Genomic DNA, 26,338 nt, shown 5'->3' on the forward strand with positions numbered 1-26,338 from the left:
TCTTGCTGTGAGGCGACAGTGCTAACCACCACACCACCGCGCTGCCTCTATGAACTTCAACAGCAATATAGAAATTCTGAAATTCAATTATGGCTTTTGGTTTTGGTGTGCCACCTCAAGATCTCAAGTGGCCCCATCTGACCCTCAGATTTCTAGGGGCGCCACTGCTGTGGTTGTGCATCCACAACAAAAGGGGAGGGGACATAGGGACTATGTTGGTGGTCCCTGTTTATGGGTCCACTCAGGTGTCTCCAGCATGTCAGAGCACTGTTTGCCTGAGCTTGAAGGTGTCCTTGGAGAAACTTGTTCTGCAACTTCAATCATTTAATAACGCAGGAGCACATGACTGTGACATAATCCCAACAACGCCCCAAAGTCAAAGTGACACATTCTGACTTGCATAAAAAACATCTTATTTACTATCACCTCCAGCAGCTGATGCATTCCCATACATCGTGAACATACCTCACCTTGATGGGTGTGACCCACATACTGCAGCTGAGTCGTCTTCACTGAGTTGCGCAACGTCTTTTTATCACAGCTTATCCAACCCTCGCACCAACAGCCACTCCCTGCTTAAATTTTAAAGCTTTTGAATAGAGGTTCAAATCCGGTCGTGTCCGTGATACGATCAGTTTACAGCAGGAAGCGGCTCGGAAACTTTCAGCTTACAAACAACAGGGAAAAAGCAAAGAAGTCTGACTTTGTAAAGCGGAGGAAAGTTTTACCTGGAGGTGATCAACAACACGAGCCCGACAGGTAGGGTTTGTCTTTTGGTTGTTTTCAGTGTCTACCTCAGGCGGAAGACATGTTACCATCGCGACGTAGTGTGTGTCTAATCTGTTGTGCTTATAGACTTCACTGTTTTATCATGCAGGTTTATGTTTCAGTAGTTAAAGTAGGAAAACTTTATTATTATTGGTGACAGCGATTGTTTTCATCCAAGCGAGTACACAAACAGTTGTACAGTTTCCTCTTTACATCTGTTTTTGTAACCCCCCTAAGTTCTCCCTACACATTAACTCATGTTTCATGACTTTTAAAACAACAATCCGGAAGTGTGAGAGTACCTTTTACCCATGCACCCTGGGCTACACTGTGCCCAAAACACTTTCAGACCATGTGTTCATTCCACTTTCACATTTTGTTTCAGTGTTTTTCCACTCACTCCTGCAGTTTCGTAGCCTATGACTGACTGTAACACCCATTGATTGTAGTCATTTCCTCTTCTCCCAGCAGCTGGTCATGGGGGACATCGCAAAAGGGAAAAAGATTTTTGTCCAGAAATGTTCCCAGTGTCACACAGTGGAAGAGAAGGGACGGCACAAGACAGGACCCAATCTGTGGGGTCTGTTTGGGAGGAAGACAGGACAGGCACCTGGTTTCAACTACACACAGGCCAACGTCGATAAAGGTATGGCTCGTAAAGAAAAAGCTGGAGAGAAATGATCTAATGACTGACAGATCGGTCGACTTATAGTCAACTGACCTTTCACATAAAAAGCAAACTGTTCAAGATGCAACTGAAGTAACAGGGAAATTAGAAACACAAGAGAGCACACGTGCAGCCTGGATGTATTCTCTCGTTTGTCCTGCATTAATATGAAGGAGATGGCATCATCAGTTCATGCTACAGGAAAATTGATAATAAATATGATTACTTCTGAATCCAGTCAACAGGTAGAGTCTCGTTGACATTTAGGAGTCGAGCACCAATAGGAAGCACAACTGCTTTAGAGACAAAAGCAGCACACGAGAGCAATATTTTAATTGTAATCAGGAGAGACTCGTGTGAAAAAAGACTTAAAGGGTACTTGTTTCCATTGTTCCCAGAGAGAAGACGCTGACTTTTTCTGTGGTACCTCCAAGTGTTTCTAGTTTCAAGTTTCTAAATTTTTTAGAAAGATGCTGGTGTCCTCACTGTCGCTCCTTTACTGTTTATCCCGAGCTGTATGATGTCAGACAGAAACTATCACTGTGCCATATTATCCAAAATCTAGTCTCATATCATGATATCGATATAGATCGTTTTGCAAATCATTTTTGACATATATTCAATGGAATACAGTACAAAGACAAAATATTTAATGTTCAAACTCAATCAATCAATTTTATATATAAAGCCCAATATCACAAATCACAATTTGCCTCACAGGGCTTTACAGCATACGGCATCGCTCTGTCCTTAGGACCCTCGCAGCGGATGAGGAAAAACTCCCCAAAAAAAACTTTTACAGGGAAAAAATGGTAGAAACCTCAGGAAGAGCAACTGAGGAGGGATCCCTCTTCCAGGACGGACAGACGTGCAACAGATATAGATATCGTACAGAACAGATCAGCATAATAATAACAGTAATCCATATGACACAATGAGACAGAAAGAGAGACAGAGACAGAAAGAGATGCAGGACAGACGTTAATAATAAAAGCTTACAACAACATTAATTAAAGCAATAATATTATAATTACAGTTACAGCTATTGTGGTGCAATATGTTGAAAGTATATATTAATATGTGATAGTATAGAAGTAGAAGTATGACTAAAGACAGCAGCAGCAGGAGGCATCTGGCAGGACCACGGCAGCAGCACAACCACACACGTCACACTATCCAGGCACCGCTGCGATATAAGTTAACCTGCGAGACAGTGGAGCACAAAGGCTCCGGAGAAGAAGCCGAGTTAGTGACATGTAGTATGGCTGAGTTAGTGACATGCAGTAACAGGACATGAGTGTTAGCAAAGGAGAGAGAGAAGGAGAGAAGGTGCTCGGTGTATTATACGGTGTACTGACGAACTTTATTGGTTTTTTGTAAAATGTACACTCAGTCTAAATTTGATGCCTGCAACATGTTCCAAAAAAGTTGGGATGGGAGCAACAAAAGACTGGAGAAGTTGTTGAATGCTAAAAAACACCTGCTTGGATCATTCCACAGGTAAACAGGATAACTGGTAACAAAGGGGCATCCTCGAAAAACTCAGTTGTTCAACTCTCTGAAAAAACGTGTGGGAAAATAGTCCAGCAGTCTAAGAACAACATTCCTCGATGCACAACTGCGAAGAATTTATGGATTTCACCGTCTACAATCCATAATATCATCAAAAGATTCCAAGAATCAGCAGAAATCTCTGCATGTAAGGGGCAAGGCTGAAAACCAACACTGAATGGCGGTGACCTTTGAACCCTCGGCCTGTACTTCATTAAACCAACATGATTGTATTAAGGATATTATTACATGGGCTCATGATCACACATTCTGTACGTGTTAAAGCACCTTGGCTTAGTAGTACAAGAGTGCAGGTACTAGACCTGCCTGCCTGCAGTCCAGACCTGTCTCCCACTGAACATGTGTGGCACATTATGAAGCACAAAATGCAGACCCTGTTGACACTGTTGAGCAGCTAAAGTCACATGTTTCACATTCAAAGCATCAACAATTAGTGTCCTCAGTTTCCAAATGCTTACTGAGTGTTGTTAACATGTTGTGAACATACTCCACGGCCAACTTTTTTGGGAACTTGTTGCAGGCATCAATTTCAAAATGAGAGTATATTTATAAAAAATAATGACATTTATTAGTTTGACCAATAAATATCTTGCCCTTGGATTGTATTCAGTTGAATACAGGTCAAGAGAGATTTACAAATCCTCGCTTTCTGTTTTTATTTACACTTAACACTGACCTTGATCGATAGATCTGACGCTGAAATGTCAGCAGAGACAGGAACCGTTTTAAAATTTCACAGCGACAAGATGATTGGCTCACAGGTTGTGGCAAAATCTGATTGGTGTAACTGCAGGAGCAAACGCCCTCAGTCAGCTGATCGAGTTGGACAGGAAAGTGGGAGATAGAGAGGGAGTAAATAGATAGAGTAGGCATGAAAATGTCTTCCTGTTTGGACTTCCACTCAGCGTCACTGCAGCAGGTCTGAACAAGCAGGACTGTGAGATTTCACGTCTGACTAAAACCGAAACACAGTCATCAGATGGGTGAAGATGCAGATTTGTAACGTACTTATAGAATAAGATACTGTTTATGAAAACATATTGTACACTGTTGCATGTGTTTGATGTGTATGTGTTTTTTTAGGTATCATATGGGATGAGGAAACCCTGAACACGTACCTTACAAACCCTAAGAAGTACATTCCTGGCACCAAGATGATCTTTGCTGGGATCAAAAAGAAAAAGGAAAGACTGGATCTTATAGCCTATTTGAAGGATGCCACCTCCTAATGTACTGACATCACACAGCACCCACATGCAGCTGTGGACAGACACTGTACATTCACGGGAAAAAACTGAGTGTGCTCTTTGTTTTAAAGTTCATAATATACAATAGTTTTTAAAATTTCCATGAGTACATATTGTTACATTACAGCACTGCTGCCACACTGGTTTTGTGTGTGGGAGACTGTTTTTAATTATCACATGAGTCAGGCTTCGTGCAACTCGTGGGTTTTCCAGATTGTTCTCAGTCAAGGCTTCTTAAAGAGGCAGCCTTCCTTCGGGATTTTCTAAAAACAGAGTTGTTTACCTTGAAACATTTACAACAGCTCGCACAGGAACTACACTCTTTGCATTTTTGCCTCTTACTGCACTTCTGATTGCTGCTTTTTCAGATTTATTTTTCTATTATATTATAACTTGTTAAGTATCTTTCTGTTTATATGTTGGGGCTTTTTTCTACAGTCTTAAAATGAGTAGACGTTAAAAAACAAGTGTTTGTCTTAAATGGTGCTGGACTGTCTGGTTTTCTTTTTAAAGCCAGTGGGTGGGGCGACGTTAAATGTTATAAAGCTGCACTTTAAAATGTTTCACATTTCTATGTTTTCTAAATGAACTTGTGTATTTGACTTCAGAGCAGATTTGTCAGATTTACAGTAAATCAGACATTTTTTTATGATTTTATTTGATTTTTTTTGACAAAGTAATACTTACAGTTCTTCAACTTGGCCTAAAATCACATATTGAAAAATGCCAATCCCATTTTTTTTAACATTTATATTATATTCTTTACACTGAGTTACTGTTTTGTACCCTGCTGTCACTTTTCTAGACAATACCTTGACCTTGACTTGAGAAAACGGATGTGGCAATAAAATATTTCTGCTTCAGTGAATTATCTGAGTGGTCCCTTCTTTCCATGTGATACTTTATTGTTTCCTTCCACACTGAAATGACATACTCAGTTAATATTGTACAAATTGTGTAGATGTATTTAGGTAGTTATTTACTCATTTAGTTGGGCACATTATTGTCTGTCATGTGTTTGACTTAACCTCATAGTATTGACACAGTATGGTAAAGAGGCGTTAACATCAACAACATGATTAAACAAGAAATAAAGGTGAACTAAGGTAATGTGACACACCTTTTTTGATGTATGGCCCAGTAGACTTACAAAATAACTGTTAACTCCCTCCAGTGATGTTTCTTTAAATCATCTTAGGCCTTTTTATCCTTTTAATGTTGAAATGAAACGTTAAAACACAATATTAGAAGCTACACAACCTCACTCACACTCAGGCAGCATGTTAAGGTTATGTGGGACAGCCTCTTTGGTAAAGTGGGATAGTTGTTCTTAGATTAAAAGATCAGGTTTCTTTGCTGCTTAGTCGATGGAAACACTTTTTTAAACAGGAAACAACCATGTAATTCAATGTAGCAGGAGGAGCTGTTTGTAAATGTTTTACTTTTGGCACTACAGGCCATTTCAGTTTGATGAAAGTAATACAATTACAACACAATAATGACATGCAACTTGCCGATGATAATAAGTTTGAACAACATTTCATTCTGGTCCTGTCAACATGTCAGTCATGTAATCAGAATAATAAAAAAAATTAACAGGATGAAGTGGCCTAAAATATATTCATTGCAATTACATAGCCTGTCAGTCACTCTTGTCAAAAAGTAACGATTTTATGTTTCCATTTTTATCACCATTAACCACAATCATGTAATCAGGGGTCAAGACATTCACCCATTAATAGATATGGTAGTTTCAAAGCATAAATAAAGCATAAAATGGTGTCCCATTTTACATTAACAACGCTGTCCCAGTTTAGCTCACATTTCTTGTGAGTTTGTGTGATTCAACCAGTGGTTAAACCACTCCATTATGATCCACTACAGGTTGTTACCTTATTGACTTCTATTGACAGCCCCATCATTGAGAAGTATAATGTCATATGCTGCTTAACTGACCACGTGCTCACACCATGGATGTATTAGGAGACCTGGTTACAGCAAAGTTAATTCCTATCAAAGTTACTCAGTGGTGCATGAAGCCAAAATGGTTCAAATACTGGATATAAAGTTACCTGGATGATCAGCACTGCTTCAGCATTGTGCGGCCCATAGAGCAGGAGCAGTTTAGCGCTCTACTAACATGAATGGGGATAAAATGATTTAATCTTGTGGCTCTTCTAGACTTTACAAATGTTATCAGACTGAATGGATCAAAGCCTGATAATGAAACGATTCATTTTGGGTTGTGACACTCAAAAAATGTATCCACTGATTTACGGACATCTCTTTAGTCAGTGGACAAAAGTCGTATTGGGCTGCAGGACACGTGACAGACCCCAGAAACTGCAGTACCACAGTTTGGCCACCATGAAAATTCACTTCAAAGCCCAGCGCACTTCCTGGGGGCCTGACTCACACTCATGGATGTATAAAGACACCTGGACACAGCATTAAAGGCAGGACCCCTTTCATTCCTCTGAAAGCTGCTTAGTTACACATGACGCTGTTTCCGTGGCATGAAATTATCAGAATGATTGGTGCATCACTGGGCCCACAGAGCAAGTGTGCTAGCCAAGCAGCCAACTTCCGCTGGCCTAATGGCTGACTTCCTGTTTAGCCCTCTGCTAACTTGAATGAGGATAAAATAATTAAGTCTTGCAACTCTTTTAGCCTTTTGAAATGTTATCAAAATAAATTAATTAAATGTTGATGGTGGAAAGAGTCATCAGAACACTCAAAAAACTGTATCCACTGATTGACAGATGTCTCTTTCCTAATGTAAGTCTATGGGAAAAATCTTTTTGAGCTCAATGGCATCACGTGACAGACCCAGAATATTGCAGTAAGATCAGTTTGGGTGACTGGCTGTTGATTTTGCACATTTCAAATCATTACAATAAGTAACTGTCCCACTTAACCTGATGTCCCATCTTACCTCAACTCACCCTACAGTTATAAATAAATAAAGTACAGAAAGCACTCATTTTAGTCATCTATACATTTTTTAATAGTTTCACCTTAGTTGTCAGTCATAAGTATGTCAGAAAGTGTCAAAAATGGAGAGTGAAGTTATGTAAGAATATGGGGTATTGATTTTACCATTATTTATTCCATGAGCTAGATAATCCAGCAGATGGCGCCATTTAACATGTGAAGAGACCATCAACACCACTGTGGACATGAAACGTGCCAAACGGGTGTAAGCATGCCGACGTAAAATGTTAGTGCCATTCCAGCCATCCAGTCAGCTGCACTCAGGTCGATCCAGAAGACACCACAGTTAATGGGACAGTGTCCAGACCCGCTGGGACCAGAGCTGCCACCGCTGTGTTGGCTCCACTCAGTGGCATCTGCCGGGCATTTAGCGCCGGGAGGAAAAAACAAAGGTCCTCCCTCCTCAACTGTGTTGTTATTGACCGGCGGGGGAAAAAGAAGCGGGTCGATAAGTGGATCAGATTTATTAGCGGTCCAGATTGGCCACAGCACGCCAAATGCCAAGAGGAGCCACAGTCTGTGGGACGGCTGCATTTCATTTGGGTTAGAGGAGCGCCAGACAGCGTGTCTACAAGTGCGGCGCAATTTCAAGTGGAAGGTAAGGTGGATCTTGTGCATTAAAAGCCATGGATGTGAATGACATTCCATTTAACGCTACTGGATCATCACAGCATTAAGGCATCCTGCAGATTTCTTTAGATAATATAGGGGCTGATACTGAGCCATAGTAACGAAGCTATGGATTAGTGATTGAACCCGGTGCATCATATTTTCTGCACGTGGTTGAACACGGGATTATAATTTTTTATTTTTTTTTTTTCATGTCATCTAACATCTTCTTGCATCCACTAACAGATGAATATGATCATACTGGACATGTTTGTGTGAATGGACCTGTAACCCATGTGTAAGCCTACCACTGTTATTTACTATGACTTCTGTCATAAAGTGTCAGAAGTTATAATAAACCTGAGTGACAGCCCACTCCCCCCCAGCCCCTGTCTAATTCTGGCACAGGGCTGAGAAGGTTGTTGGCATGGCTGGAATTACAGCGGTGGCTGCATCTGCTGCAGTGTGGAGCTGCAACAAGTTTATTTATTATGCTACGAGGAAAGAGAGAGGACTCAGGTTAAGGGGGCGATCAAATAGTGACACCCTCTAGAGGGGAGTAAGGAAAAGTGGCAGCTGCCAGTAACTGCATTAAGCTCAGCAGAAATAGAGTGTGTGTAGCCAGTGTGTGTGTGTGTGTGTGTGTGTGTGTGTGTTTTACAGCTTGTGTTTTGCGCTTTAGGGAAGGTAAACCGTCAGGATGGATCTGGTCCAGCTTGCAGTGTCCATCCACATTCTTCTGTGTCCTGCATGGGCACGTCACTCTTACATGGACAGCATCCTCTCAGCCCGCTCTGGTAAGTCGTGTGAGTGTAAGACTGACCATCACATAACAGTAGGGCTGGGTATCGGTACTTGATGCTTTTGAAGCATCGACTGAAATAACTCAGTACCGAGTAGTATCGAATCGTCTCCTGCCAAACAATACCTGTATTCAGTCCTTTTCGTGCTGGAGGTCTGATCTCAGACCATCCCGACTCCCTGCCAGATCAGCAAACTTTCTGTTGCTGCCGTCTGCAGAGCTGCTCTCCTCTTGGCAACCGTCAGTTCAGTGTCTAGTGCTTAGCACAAGCTAACATCCAACACCAAGCCAATAGGTGTATGTCATATAAAAACGTAAGTGATGGTCAAAGTAGTAAGTAAAATAGTGAAATTTAAGGTTACATGTGCCTCAAAACCAGCCACAACTCCGCCCTGCACAGAGTGACCGTCTTCTATTGACCAATCAACAGACTGCAGTGTTCACAGCTCCACCTTTTGGTACCAGATCTGTGTGCTAGGTACCCCAACAGACTGATGACCAAAAGTGGGGATGGTACAGAATGGTTCCATTGGTACCATCCACAACTTTTCACAATGGAAATGGGAAAAAGCCCCCTTAAGGGTTCTGGTATTGATAATGATGTTGTAGTTTTTTTAAACGATACCCAGGTCTACATAACAAAAGGAACACATGTTGCACGTACATTTTACAACCGTGCTTCATCAGGGTGGACTGTCTTTCTGTCAGCTCTCAGGTTTCTGGATGAGCCATTGACCTTTGACCCCTGTTGTCTCATGTCACCACCGCCGCCGCCGCTCTTTCCTCCGCCACCTCAGCTGTGGAAGCGGGGCAGCCCTGTAGGTGTTCACAAACACACCCACACGCAGCATGCTTACATAAAAACACCTCATTTACACAAATGTATGCTCACATCAGGCCACTGATTGAAACCTCTTGTATTCTGTGTATGTTTATTGAAGGATGGTGATGGTCTCTTGGAGCCAAGTGCTCCTGGAAGAGAGGTGCAGCAAAAACAAAAACCTGTGATACCTGGGTGTTTGCCAGGACCTCCCGGGCCTCCAGGACCCCAGGGCCCAGAGGTAAGGCCCTTTTTCAAAATACTACACAGCATTGAAACCTCACATCAGGGGTGGCACCACTGTTTAGTCATATTAAATCAAAGAGCATCCATACTGCAGCCAGCCTGCTGTAGCCATTTAAAGACAGTAGATGGGAATTTTGTTAAATGGAAATGAAACAAAATGACCTTTATGGTATGATTGATTTTTCCACAAATGTCCCATGCTCTATTAGAATATGGAGCTGGATATAAATTTGGTGTCATTTTTTCAGGGTCACGGTGGATTACCTGGAATAAGAGGACCAAAAGGGGAGAAGGTGTGTGTTCCTAGTTTTCTGTTTTTATAGGTATTGAAATATGTCTGTAATGTATTTTGCTGTGTGTGTCCTTGTATTCCTCTCTGCTATAATGAATGCTATGTCTCATCTCCCCTCATTTGTCCTCCTCCAGGGAGAAATTGGACGTCCGGGGTCAAAGGTGAGCCGCTCTTCCCCTCCTGCATGTCGCGTTCTCTCGCTCATCTCTCTCTGGTCCATCTCGCATGTCCTTGGAATAATGAGATGTGGATTTCTCTCTCTGTTGTCCCCTCTACGCATCCTCAATCTCTGTGATGTGATTTGTCTATTGATGTGCTCAGAATATCCTCTGCAGCTGCTATGGGTCATGCGACATTAGTCCCAGTAGCCGCGCTAACCACACAGCAAAGCTTGATCACATCTTTAGACGTCTACTGTTATCCTTCCACTCCTCACCTCTCTGTCATCCCCCTCTTCTCCCCTTTTCCTCTGCTTATTCCTTCTTTCTCCTCCTTTCCTTGGCCTGGCTCCATTAGCCCTCGTACTGGACTCCAGTCCTGCTGATCCAGCCTCTCCAGCACTCCACTTCTGCACTTTAATCTCCCTAAGTGCTTTTGCTCCCCGCGATAAATCACTCCACACAGCAGCAGGTCCATGGTGTCTCTACAGGCTGCTGTTTTAATGGCAGGCAGCTAAATGAGGGCACACTGCTAGCATGGCACCAGCTCTGGGATACTGTTCCAGGTGTCACAGAGATGCAAAGCTGTTGTGTAATACATTTGGCTCTCCTGCTTGCAAAGAACTGGCGATAGGGCAAGATCGATTAAGCCTTTATTCCTGTCCACTACTTAGCAAATCTCAGTGGCATCGTTAAACCTTTGCATGCAAGGTTTTGTCCTTTGTCATGTCTGATTAGGGGTTCATAGTTCATAGTCAGTTTGACATGCTTATTTGTTTCTAATCCTTATCTAACCTGATTAGTCTTAAAAAAAAATCTGTAGCTCTTTTTCAGGAGAAACAGGAATGAAAGAAGCATCCTGGCGAACATATAAAGTTGCAGATTGTCAGCATATATAACAAAGTACAAAAGCAGAGCACAAAAGAAGAAATTGATCAAAATATAAAAGGAAGCCCAGACATTTTGGAAATTAATTTGCTTTCTTCCCAAGAGTCAGATAAAAAGACCAGGAGAAAGCAGGCACCAGCGGAGATTCCAGAAAGTCAATATAAGAAATAGGCAGGCACATTAACCCCAATGTAAAACCCCAACTTGTCATTTTTACGCTTCAGTTTTGTATGGATTAAACAAGATATAAAGTGTTAATGAATGAGCTTTAAAGGTGCTGGTAGGCTGATTTTTGTTACATTTGGACAAAACCAGGCCAGCTTATTAACCTGTTTGGAGAACTTATGCCAAACATACCTAATGTAACCAGCTGCTGGCAGTCGCTTCATATACTCCATATAGACCCAAGAGTCTCGTCTAACTCTTGGCAAGAAAGTGAATAATCCTGTTGAACTAATGTATTAAATGAAAATGCAAGTTAGATTTTATTTAAGAGAACAAGGTTAAAACATCCTGCTATTTTGGTTCAGACTGTAAGAAACTGAGTCTGTCACAAAATCCTTTATGCAATTAAAAGGTAGAGACTTTTTTAGCTTCCCTTCTTTTTTTTGCAAAAGGGAGCAGAAAATGAAGCAATAGTTTCAATAAGTGCTGGCACTGATTGTGTTTGTGTTTCTGTAGGGTCGCACAGGAGCTCCAGGCCTCCCAGGGAAACCAGGACTCCAAGGATGGCCTGGTCCTGAGGGACCCAAGGTAGGTCTCATGGTAATCTCTGTAAACACATAACTGCATATGTATACAGAATCTGGAGGCAAGATTTTGGTATCAGAAGTATTTTGGTTTGTGTTTGTAGTCCATTTGTGGTCCAAATAGTGCTGACCAGATGGGCTTTGGTTGCATGTAGGTTCACAGTCCATGAGGGACAGTTTCTCTTTTTACTAGCTTTTTTCATCTGCAGTCATGTGCAGATATCTGCTTGTAGAGATTAGCCGAAATGTTTGACCTGTCTCAAGTTGCTAATCAAAGTGTAAACAAGTGGCACCTAGAAGAGGAAGTCTTGGACTTGATATCGATAGGCTACATCTGAACTCTCGAAATATTGGTTGTTATCCCCACCATCAGATGATAGCTGATAGGCACTGACTGGTCTCATGGTATCACTGCGGGCACTACCACACTTTCGAGTACTCCTCACTGGTGCAACATGGCACATTAAAGAATACTTGAGAGTTCACATAAATTTATATGACACACCACTATTAAAATACGAACCAACAAGTATGTGTGGGTTTTTTAGGGTGAGAAAGGGGACCCAGGACTCATGGGATTACCAGGACTGAGGGGACCACCAGGATTAAAGGTTAGTCACATCTTTACATCATACACATGATTTTGTATGTTTAGAAAGAAAAATAATCTTGTTTAGTCTATCATTGACTATTCCTTGTGTATCTTTTCAGGGTTTGCCTGGTTACAAAGGAGAAAGGGTAAATTCAGAGTCATATTTCACACTACATATTTGTCACTAAAAGATTATTAGATGTTTCATTTATGTCTCTCTGTTCTTTTTAAAGGGGATATATGGTGACCCTGGAGCGCCAGGACCAAAAGGGGATAAAGTAAGTAGAGAACTGTCACTTTCTTTTATTGCATAACGTTAATGTGTTTTGATGGGATTTCTCAATTTGATTTTGAATTATTGCTGAATAAAAAGGTCTTTGCCAAACAAACGTTTATGATACTTACGTAAGTGTAAATGCATCAGAATCAGTGGAAGTAAAAAGCTAACGTTAGGCTATAAAGGAACTACACCACGGTCACATGACTTTAATGATGACGAGGCTGTAATTCCGTGTTCAGCTTGATAACGTTCTATAGCCTCATTTAGCCACTTGTTAGCAACCGCCTTTTTAAAGACACAACAAAGCTTCAAAATTCACCAGTGGGGTATTTACTGATGTATTTTATGTCACAGAATAAAACAATAAAGTCTCTGAAGCTTATGTTAACCACAGACCTTATTTCAGGCATCTGATCAAAAACCCAATAAAAAAAACCCATTGACTTTGACATGAGGGAACTGGGAGTGCTAAAATGCTAACTCATTTCCAGGTTTTAGGACTCATTCCTGGTGCACTCCATGGACTTAATCTTTTATGGAGTGAAAAACTCTACAACAGTTCGCTCTATAATTAGTAAGAATCCAAAGTGGCTCATGAGTTGAGACTCGTGCAAGCTCTCTTGAGCCCTCTATCTCAGCGACAGATTAAATAAACATTAAACATGTTATGTCTGCTCTGCTGAGTTAATTCCTTTTTTTTACATCAAACTCTCATTTTGTCTTTATTTAGGGTTCCATTGGTTTGCCTGGGATGCTTGGACAGAAGGTAAGGATGATTCAACAATGAGGACAGTGAAGGATCTGATTTAAACTGACTATTCCCCAAATCCTTGCCCAGGGTGAGCAGGGACCAAAGGGAGAGCCGGGAGTCGCGGGAAAAAGAGGCCCTACTGGACGGCCTGGGAAGCGAGGCAAACAGGTGAGGAAAGACGAGGAAGCATAGCGCACATCCTGACAATATTCCTTAACCCTGGTGTGGTGTGCTAACACTCTGCTCTTTCTCAGTCTGTGACCTGAGGGCTACGTGCTCTCACCGACTAATTCAGTCACTCAACTTTTACTTCCATCTCTAAGTATAGACTTTCATAAGGGCTGTGGGGACTTTGCCATCTTAGATCTTCTTAGCCTACACACTTAAAGTATATATGCACACACACACACACACACACACACACACACACACACACACACACACACATCCATGCATATATGTTTACCCCATAAACTAGATTAGCACAGCTATGCACAAGTGGCAGTGGCGTGTAGGTCACCTTCAGTGTGTGTGTGTGTGTGTGTGTGTGTGTATTTTCTAATATTGGGATGTTGCCTGGTTTGCACAGGGCATGAAGGGCCATGGTGGAACCCCAGGAGCCATGGGCCCCCAAGGACCCCCTGGTCCAAACGGCCATCCAGGGCCACCTGGACCACCTGCGTCAGGTACAGTAACTTACACACACACAATCAGCCTCCAATAGTATAGTTTAGGCATGTTTGTGTTAAACCCTTAACTTCTTGTCATACATTTTTTGCAGGTCTCTATCTAGTGGGTGAAAAGGGAGAGAAGGGTCCTCCAGGTCCACCAGGTCGCTGTGACTGTGACTCCACTCTTGGTGTGAATAATGCTCCTTTTGGAAGCTACACTCAACGGGGCGGCCTCAGCAGAGTCCCTGCAGTAAGACCCAACTCAACGGCTAGCTTTCAATATTACGATCCAAACTAAATCCTTGTTTATACTGAATCAGTTATACCAGAGGTGTGACCAAGTCATTGTTTTGCAAGTCACAAGTCAAGTGCCAAGTCCTACACTTTGATTTTCGACTCCCAAACATGCCTTGTGCTCTTCACCAAATGTAATGCCTTTTTAACAACAGACTAATAACATTAGCTTAGCATTAGCTCGCTATTAGCCTTGACTTTCCACTCTTTGTGCAGCTTGAAGTTTAGAACGAAGTTGGAAGTTGTTGCGTCCCTGTCTGTAATTTTCAAGCCCCATATTTTGCATACAGTATTTTGTTTTTTTGTTGACCACCGAATAGTTTTTGCATACATATAATATTATCTTTGGCATCATTTTTGTCATCTGGTGTTCAGTAACGTGACATTAGTTCTTCATAGTTCTTTCCTGCAACTTGATGCTGTCGGATCGATTCAAACAAATGGATCCGTGGAATTAAGTGCTGACTGGGAATGAATAGCGTTAATGTTAGTGGATTCAGAAAATGAATGGAATGAACTGACTCTTGGCACACTTTTTTATAAAACAGAATTTTTCATCTTTGGGCTTTTGGGGGAAAGGTATTAAGTATTCTCAAGTCAAAAGGCTCAAGTCCAAGTGAAGTCATGAGTCACTGGTGTTAAAGTCCTAGTCAAGTTGCAGGTCTTTTTTATTTTTGTCAAACTCATGACTCGAGTCTGACTGGAGTCCAAGTCATGTGACTCAAATCCACACCTCTGATTACTACTCATCTGCTTTGACTTTATCCTGTATGTATCTGTGCAGATATTTGTGGTAAAGAGTGAGGAGGAGATGGACAATCTACGTCTAGACAACGCAATAGCATTCAGGAAGGATCAGAGGATGCTCTACTTCAAAGATAAAGACGGATGGAAGCCCATACAGGTAACAACTATTAGAGTATATAGCATACGTATTTCAAACTAGCCACATTGAGCACATATATGTAATTGATCATTTCAGGCTCACATGTTTGCATCTGAGCTTAAACTGGGTAGCATTTGAGCATAGAAGTTTATTTTTGACCTCAGAAACAGTAGTTTGATTACAGATATTAAAAGATAGCAATTCAAGGTCCGCTAACTAGCTCAGTGGCTTTACCACAGTCTTCCTCAGTGGATCGAGTTTGCACTTTTGTTACAAAGATGGCTTGGTTTGTACATCTGGACACAGACCCTTGTAAAGCCAACGTCATCAAAAATATGTGTGAGCATGTTGGCAGCGGAAGTAGCATTTTGCCCCAGCCATCCAGATGAGTTAGCAAGCTTTAAACACTGAATTGAAACTGTTACCAGTTTGTCGCATGTGTCGGGTATGCGTTGTCAGAATCAATATTCCAACCCAGTTTTAGCCTAAATGTCTTACTATCAAAGCCAAGATTTCTCCTTGCCTGAAATGTTAAGTTAGCATTTTTTAATTTTGTTTTTACAACCTGTCCAGCCCTTCCAGCCGTTCCAATCCACAGAGAAAGTCCCAGACAGAGTTGGTGCGTGTGGGGATGGAAAGGTGCAAGCCCAGCACGGAGAGGAGTGTGATGATGGAAACCAGATTGTCACCGATGCTTGTCTCAGTGAGTTACGTGCATGTTTTGCTCAGCTGAACACATGGACACTCTCAGTAATGTAGAAGGAGAGAAAAAACACAACAGAGTGATGATCTACAGTGATTGTAATACCGCTCCTTTTATGTAATGTAATACAGCGTAACAAGAATTAAGATTTTAAAAAAGCATTATTTTAGTACAAAAAAATGCAACTATTCCTCAAATATGAAGGTTAGGCACAAACACATCCATGCTGTCGAACACCCACCTGCTCATGAGATGCCCTGCAGAGCTACAATGCACCGCAGAGTCTGAACCCACATGACAGAGGATAAAAGCAGTAAGCACTGTGAAACCTTTCCTTGATCTTTCATTAATCTCACCCTCTCTTTTCCTGCCATCCTCTCACTTCTCTCTTCTCCTCTGTTCAATTAAATTAGCAGAAATGCTGTATTGGCATCACTGAAACACACACACGGGTGCCAAAGCAATCAGTAACGTTTTCTCTCTCTCCCTCCCCTTTCCCTCCTCTCTCCTAACTCTGCCACTGCGCTCTCGCCATCTCTTTTCCTGTCATCACTTCAGACTGTAAGTGGGCCTACTGTGGAGATGGCTACCGACATGAAGGCATTGAGGAGTGTGATGGAAAGGACTTTGGTTATCAGACCTGCAAATCCTATCTTCCTGGGTATGTTCACTGACAGTGTTCAGTGTGTATACACAAACACATCCATTTATTTGGGTACACCTTGCTACAATAAATCCTCTATGCCAAGTTAGCACCATGCAGTTCCTTTTTAATCAGCGGCACATTTATACTGCACCCATCTAAGGATTGGAAAGGGCACTTTAAAAGGAACTACTGTACTTTTACTTTGAGGTCTCTGAAACCATTCACTGACGATGGTGCATTATCCTGGCGCCAGTTACTGTACAGTGTTTTAGATGCTTAAATGGCCGACTTTGCACAACTTATCACCTTTAATTTCAGTTTTGTTCAAATTTAACAAACAGGATTTTCTTTATACCTTTAGAATTGAGCCAGGCTAGCTGTTTAATCCTTTTCAAGTTTCATGCTAAACTAAGCTAATCCACTCCTGGCTCTACCTCCATACCTAATGTTCCAACATGAGCAAGGTGTACATCTTCTCATCTCACTCTCTAAAGCATAAATGTTGAACTATTCCTTTGATAATGAGCAAAACGGTGGAAATTTGGAGGTGAACTGCATAACCTGAAAGAACTGAGTGTAAATGCAAGTATACACTTGGCACTATCGGCTGCACTTGTTAAAAATCATTTTCCGTGTCTTCTTCAGGTCCTTTGGGCAGCTCAGATGCACCGACTCCTGCCTCATTGATTCCACTGGTTGCAAGTATTTCACCTGAGCTGGGGAATAAAAAAGGGCTAGATTGCCACTTTGCAGTTCCCTCTGTCTGCTCATGGGGATTATACTTCAGATTTCTACTGAAGTCTCACCCTTAAAAAAATAACTGATGGACTGAGAGAGAGAGTACTGAAGGGAAGCTCTTGTGCCTGCTCAGAACCATGAACCGTCATGGCAGCAAGCTTTGAATGGACCGTCTCCCTCGGAGGTTTAATTCTTTTAACGGCCTCAGGGAGCAGCTTCCCGTTACTGTCACTCCATCGGCTGCAGCACTGTTATGGACACCGGTGATGGCGGAGAACATTCTCATGAATTAATGATTGTATCATATAAAATAGTTTCAATGTGTATGACTTGCTGACTGTTGATGCAAAAATAAACTGTATTCTGAACTTCTTTTGTAATAAGAGAGAGAAAAAAGAGCATTTTCCAGAAGAGGAAATTATATTATTAATACTATATATACTGTAGTACACAAATCAGGGGTGTGTAAATGTGTTTATTCATGTGCAATGTATTATGAAACATGTATTTATGAAGTGCAATGCTGTTATATTGCATGTAAATGTGTACCAGTGCCCTGCAGACTGCTATAACCAGTGCTGTTAATGTACTAGCCAAAGTATGCCCCCTTTAAAGTGAATGTTAAGATCCCTGACAGGAGGAAGAAGAATGTCACACTGCAACAACAGCGAGAAAATAACTGTGATTATTGCAGCAGCATGAAAAAACCCATGACTCCAAAATGTTTTCAGTGAAAAGTGATTAGTGGATAATCTGCCTGCATGATTGTTAAATTCATAAAACACTGTACAACAATAAAGATTAGGCCAACACTTAAAGGAGTCCTGAAGAGGTGGAGTGTCTGTGGGCGGGGTTTTGTGTGGGAAAGCAACCAATCAGAAAAAGACTTCCTGCAACAACGTATGATGAAACGTCACTGCCACGTAGAGGACCAGCTGCATGCACAGTTGTTCTGTTTTTCAAACATTTTAGTTCATCTCTTGTATCCTGTTGCTTCTTCAGAGGGTCTGAGTGTTGCAGCATGCTGCTGACCGTGCTGAGCTGGCTCTGCTCCTCCCTGCTGGTGTCTGTCAGCGGGGGGAAGCTGCCTGAAGCTGAGGTGAACATAGAAGTTATGCACAGACCTTTTCTGTGTCACCGAAAATCAAAGTATGGAGACATCCTGCTCGTGCACCATGAGGGATACTTCGAGAATGGGACCATGTTTCACAACAGGTATGTTTCATGATGGACACGACAGTCCCATAATACTGCTGCTCTTAATTTGAGTTTGAAGCCAAGTAGCTGCTGTGAGGCTGAGAAGTCGTCTAACTGCCTTTAGTGGAGGACATTTGCTGCATCCACTCATTAAGTTTGATATACAGCATAAACTTTCATTCCACATTCCAGGTGCACGCGAGTTTAATCTTCTTGGTGACGCCTCAGCCTATCAGGATCACGTGATAAAACATTTTAAAGGCTCAGTTCAACCAGATTGCAAGAATACATATTTTATTTCTGACCTCTAGTGGTTTGGTTTGTCCTAAAGTTTGGAGACATTCAACCCATAACAATGGCGGTGAAGACAATTATCTGTATCCTTTAAATCCTTTCCGTTAAAGGAATATTTCACCCCCCAAATGACCATTTGTATGTCAATGACTCACCCAATGTTACGTTGAATTCATGAGGCAAACTTTGTTATTCATGCATGTCTCCATGTTGAACAAAGAATCCAAAAACTGAGAAAATTCTTGATGAATTGAAGTCCTCGGGGGCCACGTTTAACATCAGCAAAACTATATCAAAACATCAGTTTACAACCTCTCACACAACTCATGCAGTCTAATCTTTTATGCTCATTACTTCCCAAACTGACAGCCCTCTCCGAAGGGGAACTGAGTGCAAATCAAACTTTTTCCTTGCTCTCTTCAAAGCCAGGCTTCATTGACAAAAACAGTAATTTTACCTCGCTGAACACAGGAGCTGCTGGTCTACAACTGCCTCAATCAGTTAGGTTGTTTGTGTTATAGTGTGACTTTGGTGTTTTAAAGGGTCATTTCGGATTTACCAAAGTCACGCAATATCACAGACAAACTATCAATTGACGTGCTCCAGCAAGATAAATTAGGCCTGCTGTTTTTTTCAAGCATACGACTGGACAAATGAGACTAGATCATACTGCAGGAGCTGAGTTTGTAAACAGATGTTTTGATATAGTTTTGCTGTTAAACAAGGTCGGTTGTGACTTCAAGTCATCAAGAAATTTCTCTCCATTTTCTGAAAGTGCCTTTGAAAGCTGCTGACAGTCATGTTTGTCGGGAATTACGGTAGTGGACACTACAGTATTGATTACTGTAATGCCCTGCTTTCTGGTCTTCCCAAAAAAGTATCTCAGGCCTACAACTTTTACAAAACTCTGCTGCACGTGTGCTGACGAAGACCAGAAGGTGGGCCCACATTACACCGGTTTTAGAATCACTGCATTGGCTCCCTGTGTGTTTCAGGATTGATTTTAAGGTTCTTTTAATGGTTTTTAAATGTCTTAATGGTCTTGGGCCTTCTTATCTTACAGAATTGCTTATACGCTACGAACCCTCGCGGACCCTGAGGTCCTCCGGCACTGGCCTCTTGATCATTCCCAAAGTTAGAACACATGCTCAAGGGGAGGCATCTTTCCACTATTATGGCCCCCGTCTGTGGAATGGCCTGCCGGAGGACCTGAGGGCGGCAGAGAATGTAGTTATTTTTAAAAGCAGACTCAGACCTACCTATTTAATCAGGCTTTTAACTAATATTTTCTCAGTTTTCTGATGTTTTACTGTCATTGACACTTTTACTTAGGTTTTAACATCATTCTTATTTTTTTTTACTGATATTTTAATGTCATTTTTAGTCTTGTATTGAGGTTTTAATGTCACTCTTAGTCTTTTATCGATGTTTTATGTTATGCTTAGTTTTTAACTCCAGTGTTTCCTCAGTGGGGGCCCTCTGCACTGGGGGCTGTGATTGGCCCTGGCTGCGTTGGCGCTGCCTCATGGGTTGCTTCGACTGGGTTGGGGGGGGCTGCGATATTGTTTCCTCACCTGGTTGCTCTGCGCTCTGCCACATGTTTTTATGTCTACATCATGACTGTGTTTGTGGGTGGCTGGGTGGGTGGGTGTGTCTGTGGGGGTGTGGGTGGCTGGGGGGTGGATGGGAGGGGCATTTCTTCTAACCATGTAAAGCACTTTGTGCTACATTTTTTGTATGAAAAGTACTTTATAAGTAAAGATTGATTGATTGTTGGCTTTCATATTTCCTCTTTCAATTCTATTCTCACATTGCTGCAGTGATGTCTAGGTACAGACTCCAGCACACCTTCACATCACTGTTAGGTCAGAGGTCAAACAGGCTTGAAACTTTAACCAGTATGGGCAGTAAAACACTGTTTTTCAAGCATGGTGTTAAGTTTGCTTTAATCATTATGTTTTCATTAGTTTAGAATTAGCCGTTATAGCTAGGCCTACATAGGGAGCAGGTCCTGTTCCACGGAGCCTGTCATGTTGCACAATCATATTTCTACAGAAGCTCAAAACAGACAAACCAAACACACTAGTCAGGGCCTTTGCGTTTTTACGTCAAAGTGAAGGCCACCATAGGTTCTCAGGTTTGGAAAGGTAGAGTTTACCAGATGGTTGCAATCTGCAATGTCACCACTAGATGCCACTAAATCCAACATACTGGTTCTTTAAAGCACCACCAAAAAAAATACAAGCAGCAGATGTCCAAAATACTGTATGTCTCAAAACTTCGACTGACTGGCTGGAAAGACGGGAGTGGTAAGTGAGGAAATATGTGTTGTTTATTGTGATTCGATTGAGAAAATATGTTTCTGTTATTTGGGTGAGCCAAACCTTTAATATCTGAGATTTAACATCAGCAACATGAGAAAATTATCAGTAATAATTCTTGATATTTCTCTCCTTATTCATTTTTCCCCTGGGTGAAATTAATATCAGAACTCACTGACCTGTAATTATAATAATAATAATACAGTAAAAAATGACACATTTCTGTCAGGAAACAGTCCCATAAAATCACAGGGTGGAATTTTAAGCCTGAACAACATTTAACTTTAAACATTTTCTAGTGCTGCGAAGTTGAAATAATTTAAAATAATAATTACAAATTATTTACAATGCGTAGTTTTGAAATTATAGCCAGAGAACACCCAGTAGCAAAGGGGTGTTAACTCTTAATTTCCACCAGGACTACCTGTACCCTCTGTAGGGGTCACACCTCCTCACAGTCTGCCCTTTTTCAGCCCTTTAACATTCCACTCTGTGTCTGTGTCTGTCCACCAGTCGAGCCGAAGGTGACAGGCAGCCAATGTGGTTCACACTGGGCATCAAAGAAGTAATCAAAGGCTGGGATAAAGGCCTGCAGGACATGTGCTCTGGAGAGAAGAGGAGACTTGTCGTACCTCCAGCTCTGGCCTATGGGAAGGAAGGAAGCGGTAATGTGGCTTTGTCTGTATGCATGCGAGTTTCACTGCATGATGCTATGTATTTATAAAGAGAATGTGTATTGTCCTATATGCATGTGTGTATATTATATTTGTCTGTCTTGTTTTGAATGGCTCTCTAGGACTCCCGTACTGAATGAAGGTTTCATTCAGCAGTATTAGTCCACTTTTTCTGGAGCATGTGAACAATACTATGCTTTGTCCTGGTAAGCACACACCACTCTAATAATATCTATCTCTTCTGTGCATCACTAACCTTTGCCATGACAACAACAACCTGAACGACTCGATCTGACTAATAATACAACCTGAGTTTGTCTCTCATTAACACTTTCAGCATGTTTTTGAACTTGTTTACTCACAATTTAACTGACAATGTCTTATTGCATTCATGCACAAAGGTAACAATATCGCAGCACTAACCAAGCATGCTTACAGAAACCTCAGGTAATGATAGCCAGACTCAGTTTTAGCTGACCTCTTGCCCTGTGCTGTTGCCTGATCAGGTAAGATCCCACCTGAAAGCACACTGACCTTTGTCATCGAGGTGCTTGAGATCAGAAATGGACCGAGGTCACATGAATCCTTCCAGGAGATGGATCTCAACGATGACTGGAGGCTCTCCAGGCAGGAGGTACGCACAAGGATCTCAAATACTTGACTTGAAGTAGATGAATTAGCTACCACCCTCTCTGATACACCAATCAACAACCTTTTTGATGTATGACCTTGTAGAGCGAACCAATGGCAATGGTTCACTTCTTAGACTGTGTTATGTCAACAGTTTTTAGAGTCTAACAGAGGTAAAGGTCTCTTATTTCCTTTCTAACTGGTTGATCACCTCAAGACCCCTCAGATTTACCACTACTATAAATAAGTCAGTGCGTGTGGCCCTTCACCAACTAGAAAGAAAGGTTAAACAAATTAAATTTGCTGTTTTTATTTTCCCATTTTTTTGTGTCCGAGTGACATATGGGAACAGTAATTTTTGAAACTGGTCCAGTATTGAGCAGGACCACTGTAGATGACAATGGAGGAGCAGGCGGCAGTGTAACCATTGGGGCATGTTTGCACTGTCCGCATACGTGCAGCAAAGGTGTGAAGTGTCTGAAAACATCTTGGAAAGGATCCTTACAGATATAGACATTTTTGTTGAAGAGTAAGGGCCCTTAAAATAACCAGAAACAGCCCTGAACTCCCTATCAGCAGTCCCACCAGACTCAATTAACAAAAAAAACAGTAATCATATGATCGCAAAAACACTTCAATCAAAGTCAACAGAAACAAAATAAAACTCACAAAAACCATCTTAGTTTGTCTTTCCATTGTTCCAACAATCACCAACTCTGGACTGGTTGAAATAAATCCTTAATTAACCCAGTATGATGTGAAATATACTGGCTTTATACACGCTTAAATTAAGGTTTATTTAAATAGAGTCTGGTGGGTTTGCTGATGGAGATTTCAGTGCTGTTTCTGGTTAAACCAAAATGATCTTATTCTTAAAGGTCAGAAATAAGATAAAGAAGCAAATTAAAATTTAATTAAAATTAAAAAGAAAATACAAGTACCGTGCAGGTGTATTGTACAGTACATACTCAGTATGTTTATATATTATATAAACATCATTTATACATGAATTTGGACCAAACTGTCGTTGAAAAGAGTCGTACTGCCAATTTGATAATTGCATATCTTTTTTATCTAGTTTACCAAATGCAACGACAGCAGTATCTGATTTTAGATTTTATTAATTCTGTATTGTAACGAGATCACTGGAGTCAGATGTGTTTATATGTCTCCACACAGTACACAAGAGCTTTAGTTTTTTTCCTCTCATTAATCGTCCTGCTCTTATTTGATCTACCAGGTGAAGGAGTATCTGAGGAAAGAGTTTGAGCGTCATGGCTACCCACCCAACGACACTCTACATGAGAACATGGTGAAGGACATCTTTGCCAAAGAGGATAAGAACAAAGATGGCTTCATATCTTCACGAGAGTTTACTTACAAACACGATGAACTTTAAATTCTCTCCCATTCCCACAAACCACTCGCTCATCCAGTGTTCATTGATTTGTATTGGAAATACTTTGGTGCAGAGTTTTATTTTCGGCATACAAGTATTTCACTTTTATAGAAGCATTGTGTTTGTCTGGTGTGTGACATGCTAACTCCTCCTGTGTGTGAAGCTGTGCAGTGATCTTTGAGTCCATTCCACTCTGTCTTGCATACTAGCTGCATATATTTTTTTAGAATTCAATTGTTATGCAGTTATCACCAAATGTGTCACAACATATCAGAGGTAATAGACACGGAGTGAACTGTGTGAATTTAGATGTCCAGTGTGTGCGATGTAGGGGGATTTAGTGGAATATAGTGGTGAGGATTGTAGATTGCACCTGAAGGAGCAGAAGTGAACCTTTGCCTTGTTAGAAATCCTTTACCGTTTGTCATCTAGGAGGTTTTTAGGAGCGGAGTTACCCTCAGAGGTCTCATCCTCTCAGAAACAAATGGAATAAAACAGTTTCCTGTTATACATCAGTGTTTTTTCTACCAAGTTAAGCATGTGGCAGATGGCCCACTTGCCACTTTACCATGACCAGCCAGATAAGAGATCTCTTCCTCTCCAAAACAAACAGAATTGGTGATATAAACCAGTAAAAACACTAAGGAAAGCAGTGTTTTTTCCAATGCTGCTTGTTGCGTAGGGGCTGCTAACTACGAACGCCAACCCAAAATTGCATAACCATGAATAGCCCTATCTAGAGCCAGTGTTTGGTTTGTCCATTCTGGGCAACTGTAGAAACATGGAGGTGCAACATAGTGATCTCCGTGGACAAGGACCCGCTCCCTACGTAGGTATAAACGGCTCATTCTTTTCAGGTGATTATACAGCAATGAAAACATACTTATTATATTCCATTCCTGCTAATATATCCCCCAAATCCTACACACTAGATGTTTGTTATGTCACAAAACTGTGAACTTATTTTTCATTTTCTATAAAGCAGTTAAATGGGTATTTTTACAGGACATCAGTGATCAGTGTTTTGTGGCAGACATGTTGACTTGACACAGCAGGAAAAGCAGGTGTAACCAAGAACATACCCGCTTCGTTTCATTTTCTCTTAGTGCTTCCAGTAAGCCAGTATACACAATACTCAGGACCTGGCACTGGCACACCTAAATGGAACGCAGCCAGCATTGATGTTATTGTAGACATGTGTTTGACATGTGAAGACTACTGTGAGAAAAGCACGCACACTGCAGTGTCAGAGCTGAAAAGATGTATTGTTCAGCCCTGTTCTGCAACATACAATGTCATTCTGATTTCTAAAGCACACATTAAAATGTACCCTACTTTTAGCAAATTGCTGGAAGTTGTTTTGAGTTGTTACACACACAAGTCTTCAACCAGAAAATGTTCCCACGGTGCCGACTAGAATCTAGACTGTCAAGTTTCCACAGCGTTGGTGTGCTTTTAATGTAAACATATCAAGACTAAACTCTGTATGCAAATGACTGTTCTGGTTAAGGCAGATTTTTAATGTTCTATTTTACAACCAGTGTGAGGAATAAAGTCAACTTTTTAGAACAAAATACTGTGGTTTATTTGGTGGTCATACCTTGTAATACTTTATACATTGAACCAGCAGGTGGCACTGTCTTCACAGGTGTTAGTATTGGTTAATACAGTGAGAGAGGAAACACTACACCTCATTCATTCATTATCTATTCATAACAGTGTAACTTAGACACATTCCCATAATTTGTAAAATGTTAGTATGTTCTCCTCTACACTTATATGGATGCATTTTAAACATACAAAAATAATTACATAAACACTGGAGAGCACCACTATATGTACTGTACAAGGATTTATGAACCCCCAAGGTTAGCACATTCTGCAGTAAAGTTTGTTTTCACATTGAGTTGTATGAGGTTTACATAGTCTCCTGCTAACAGTGGCTATATAGGTCGCTGAAGAAAGAAAAACAGATCTCGAGAGGATTGTCCTGCTTGAACAAACCATTAAGGGAGAACAATACAAGCACGTAAAGCTACAGTAGGAAAAAAAAAAACTGTCCCATCTCTGCATGTTTGCTGAAACTATCACTATACCCTGACAGTAGTACATGATACAGATACAAAACCAAAACTGAGGTCATTAGGAACACTAGGAGGAGTCAGAGGAACCCTTTTTTTTTAATAGATAATCTCTCTCATATACTACTGTCAGGATATAGTGCCAGTTTCAGCAAATATGACAAAAAATTATGACAAAAGTTACCTACTGAAATTCTTAGGACCTTAGTCTTGCATAAACTTAAAAAAAAAGCTTTACTGTCTTATCTGACTTTAAAAGTGCTACTGTATCAAGGAACAGATCATGACATCAATTTAAGATATTTTGTCCTGTATGTAGATCCTGAAATGCTCACAAACTGTGTCACGAGTCATGATAAATATAGCTGC

General features: G+C 41.1%; 3 protein-coding genes across 4 annotated transcripts; all 3 read left to right on the plus strand.

Moving 5' to 3' along the window:
- The first annotated feature begins 438 nt into the window (after positions 1 to 438).
- LOC125905164 (cytochrome c-a) lies at positions 439 to 5,122 on the plus strand. 2 transcript variants are annotated; one of them, XM_049603055.1, is made up of 3 exons: positions 439 to 759; positions 1,237 to 1,414; positions 4,091 to 5,122. In XM_049603055.1, the coding sequence occupies exons 2-3, from the start codon at positions 1,246 to 1,248 to the stop codon at positions 4,234 to 4,236; spliced, it is 315 nt and encodes a 104-aa protein (XP_049459012.1). In that variant the 5' UTR covers positions 439 to 759; positions 1,237 to 1,245; the 3' UTR covers positions 4,237 to 5,122. The 2 variants fall into 2 exon arrangements, with proteins under 2 accessions (XP_049459012.1, XP_049459011.1); XM_049603054.1 differs by having other exon boundaries at positions 454 to 759; positions 1,240 to 1,414.
- Positions 5,123 to 6,671: 1,549 nt separating this feature from the next.
- On the plus strand, positions 6,672 to 18,178 carry LOC125904678 (acetylcholinesterase collagenic tail peptide-like). Its single transcript, XM_049602260.1, has 18 exons — positions 6,672 to 7,846; positions 8,540 to 8,654; positions 9,368 to 9,477; positions 9,601 to 9,720; positions 9,974 to 10,018; positions 10,152 to 10,178; positions 11,745 to 11,816; positions 12,361 to 12,423; positions 12,524 to 12,550; positions 12,638 to 12,682; positions 13,415 to 13,450; positions 13,523 to 13,603; positions 14,025 to 14,121; positions 14,217 to 14,356; positions 15,185 to 15,304; positions 15,860 to 15,989; positions 16,548 to 16,650; positions 17,281 to 18,178. Exons 2-18 carry the CDS (start codon positions 8,558 to 8,560, stop codon positions 17,348 to 17,350), a joined length of 1,383 nt encoding a protein of 460 aa, XP_049458217.1. The 5' UTR covers positions 6,672 to 7,846; positions 8,540 to 8,557; the 3' UTR covers positions 17,351 to 18,178.
- Positions 18,179 to 18,291: 113 nt separating this feature from the next.
- Positions 18,292 to 26,285, plus strand: LOC125904825 (peptidyl-prolyl cis-trans isomerase FKBP14-like). The gene is made up of 4 exons (XM_049602478.1): positions 18,292 to 18,588; positions 21,699 to 21,850; positions 22,366 to 22,493; positions 23,730 to 26,285. The coding sequence occupies exons 1-4, from the start codon at positions 18,395 to 18,397 to the stop codon at positions 23,886 to 23,888; spliced, it is 633 nt and encodes a 210-aa protein (XP_049458435.1). The 5' UTR covers positions 18,292 to 18,394; the 3' UTR covers positions 23,889 to 26,285.
- The last annotated feature ends 53 nt before the right edge of the window (positions 26,286 to 26,338 follow it).

The sequence above is a fragment of the Epinephelus fuscoguttatus genome, linkage group LG17 (genome assembly GCF_011397635.1).
Source record: "Epinephelus fuscoguttatus linkage group LG17, E.fuscoguttatus.final_Chr_v1".
Classification (NCBI taxonomy): Eukaryota; Metazoa; Chordata; class Actinopteri; order Perciformes; family Serranidae; genus Epinephelus; species Epinephelus fuscoguttatus.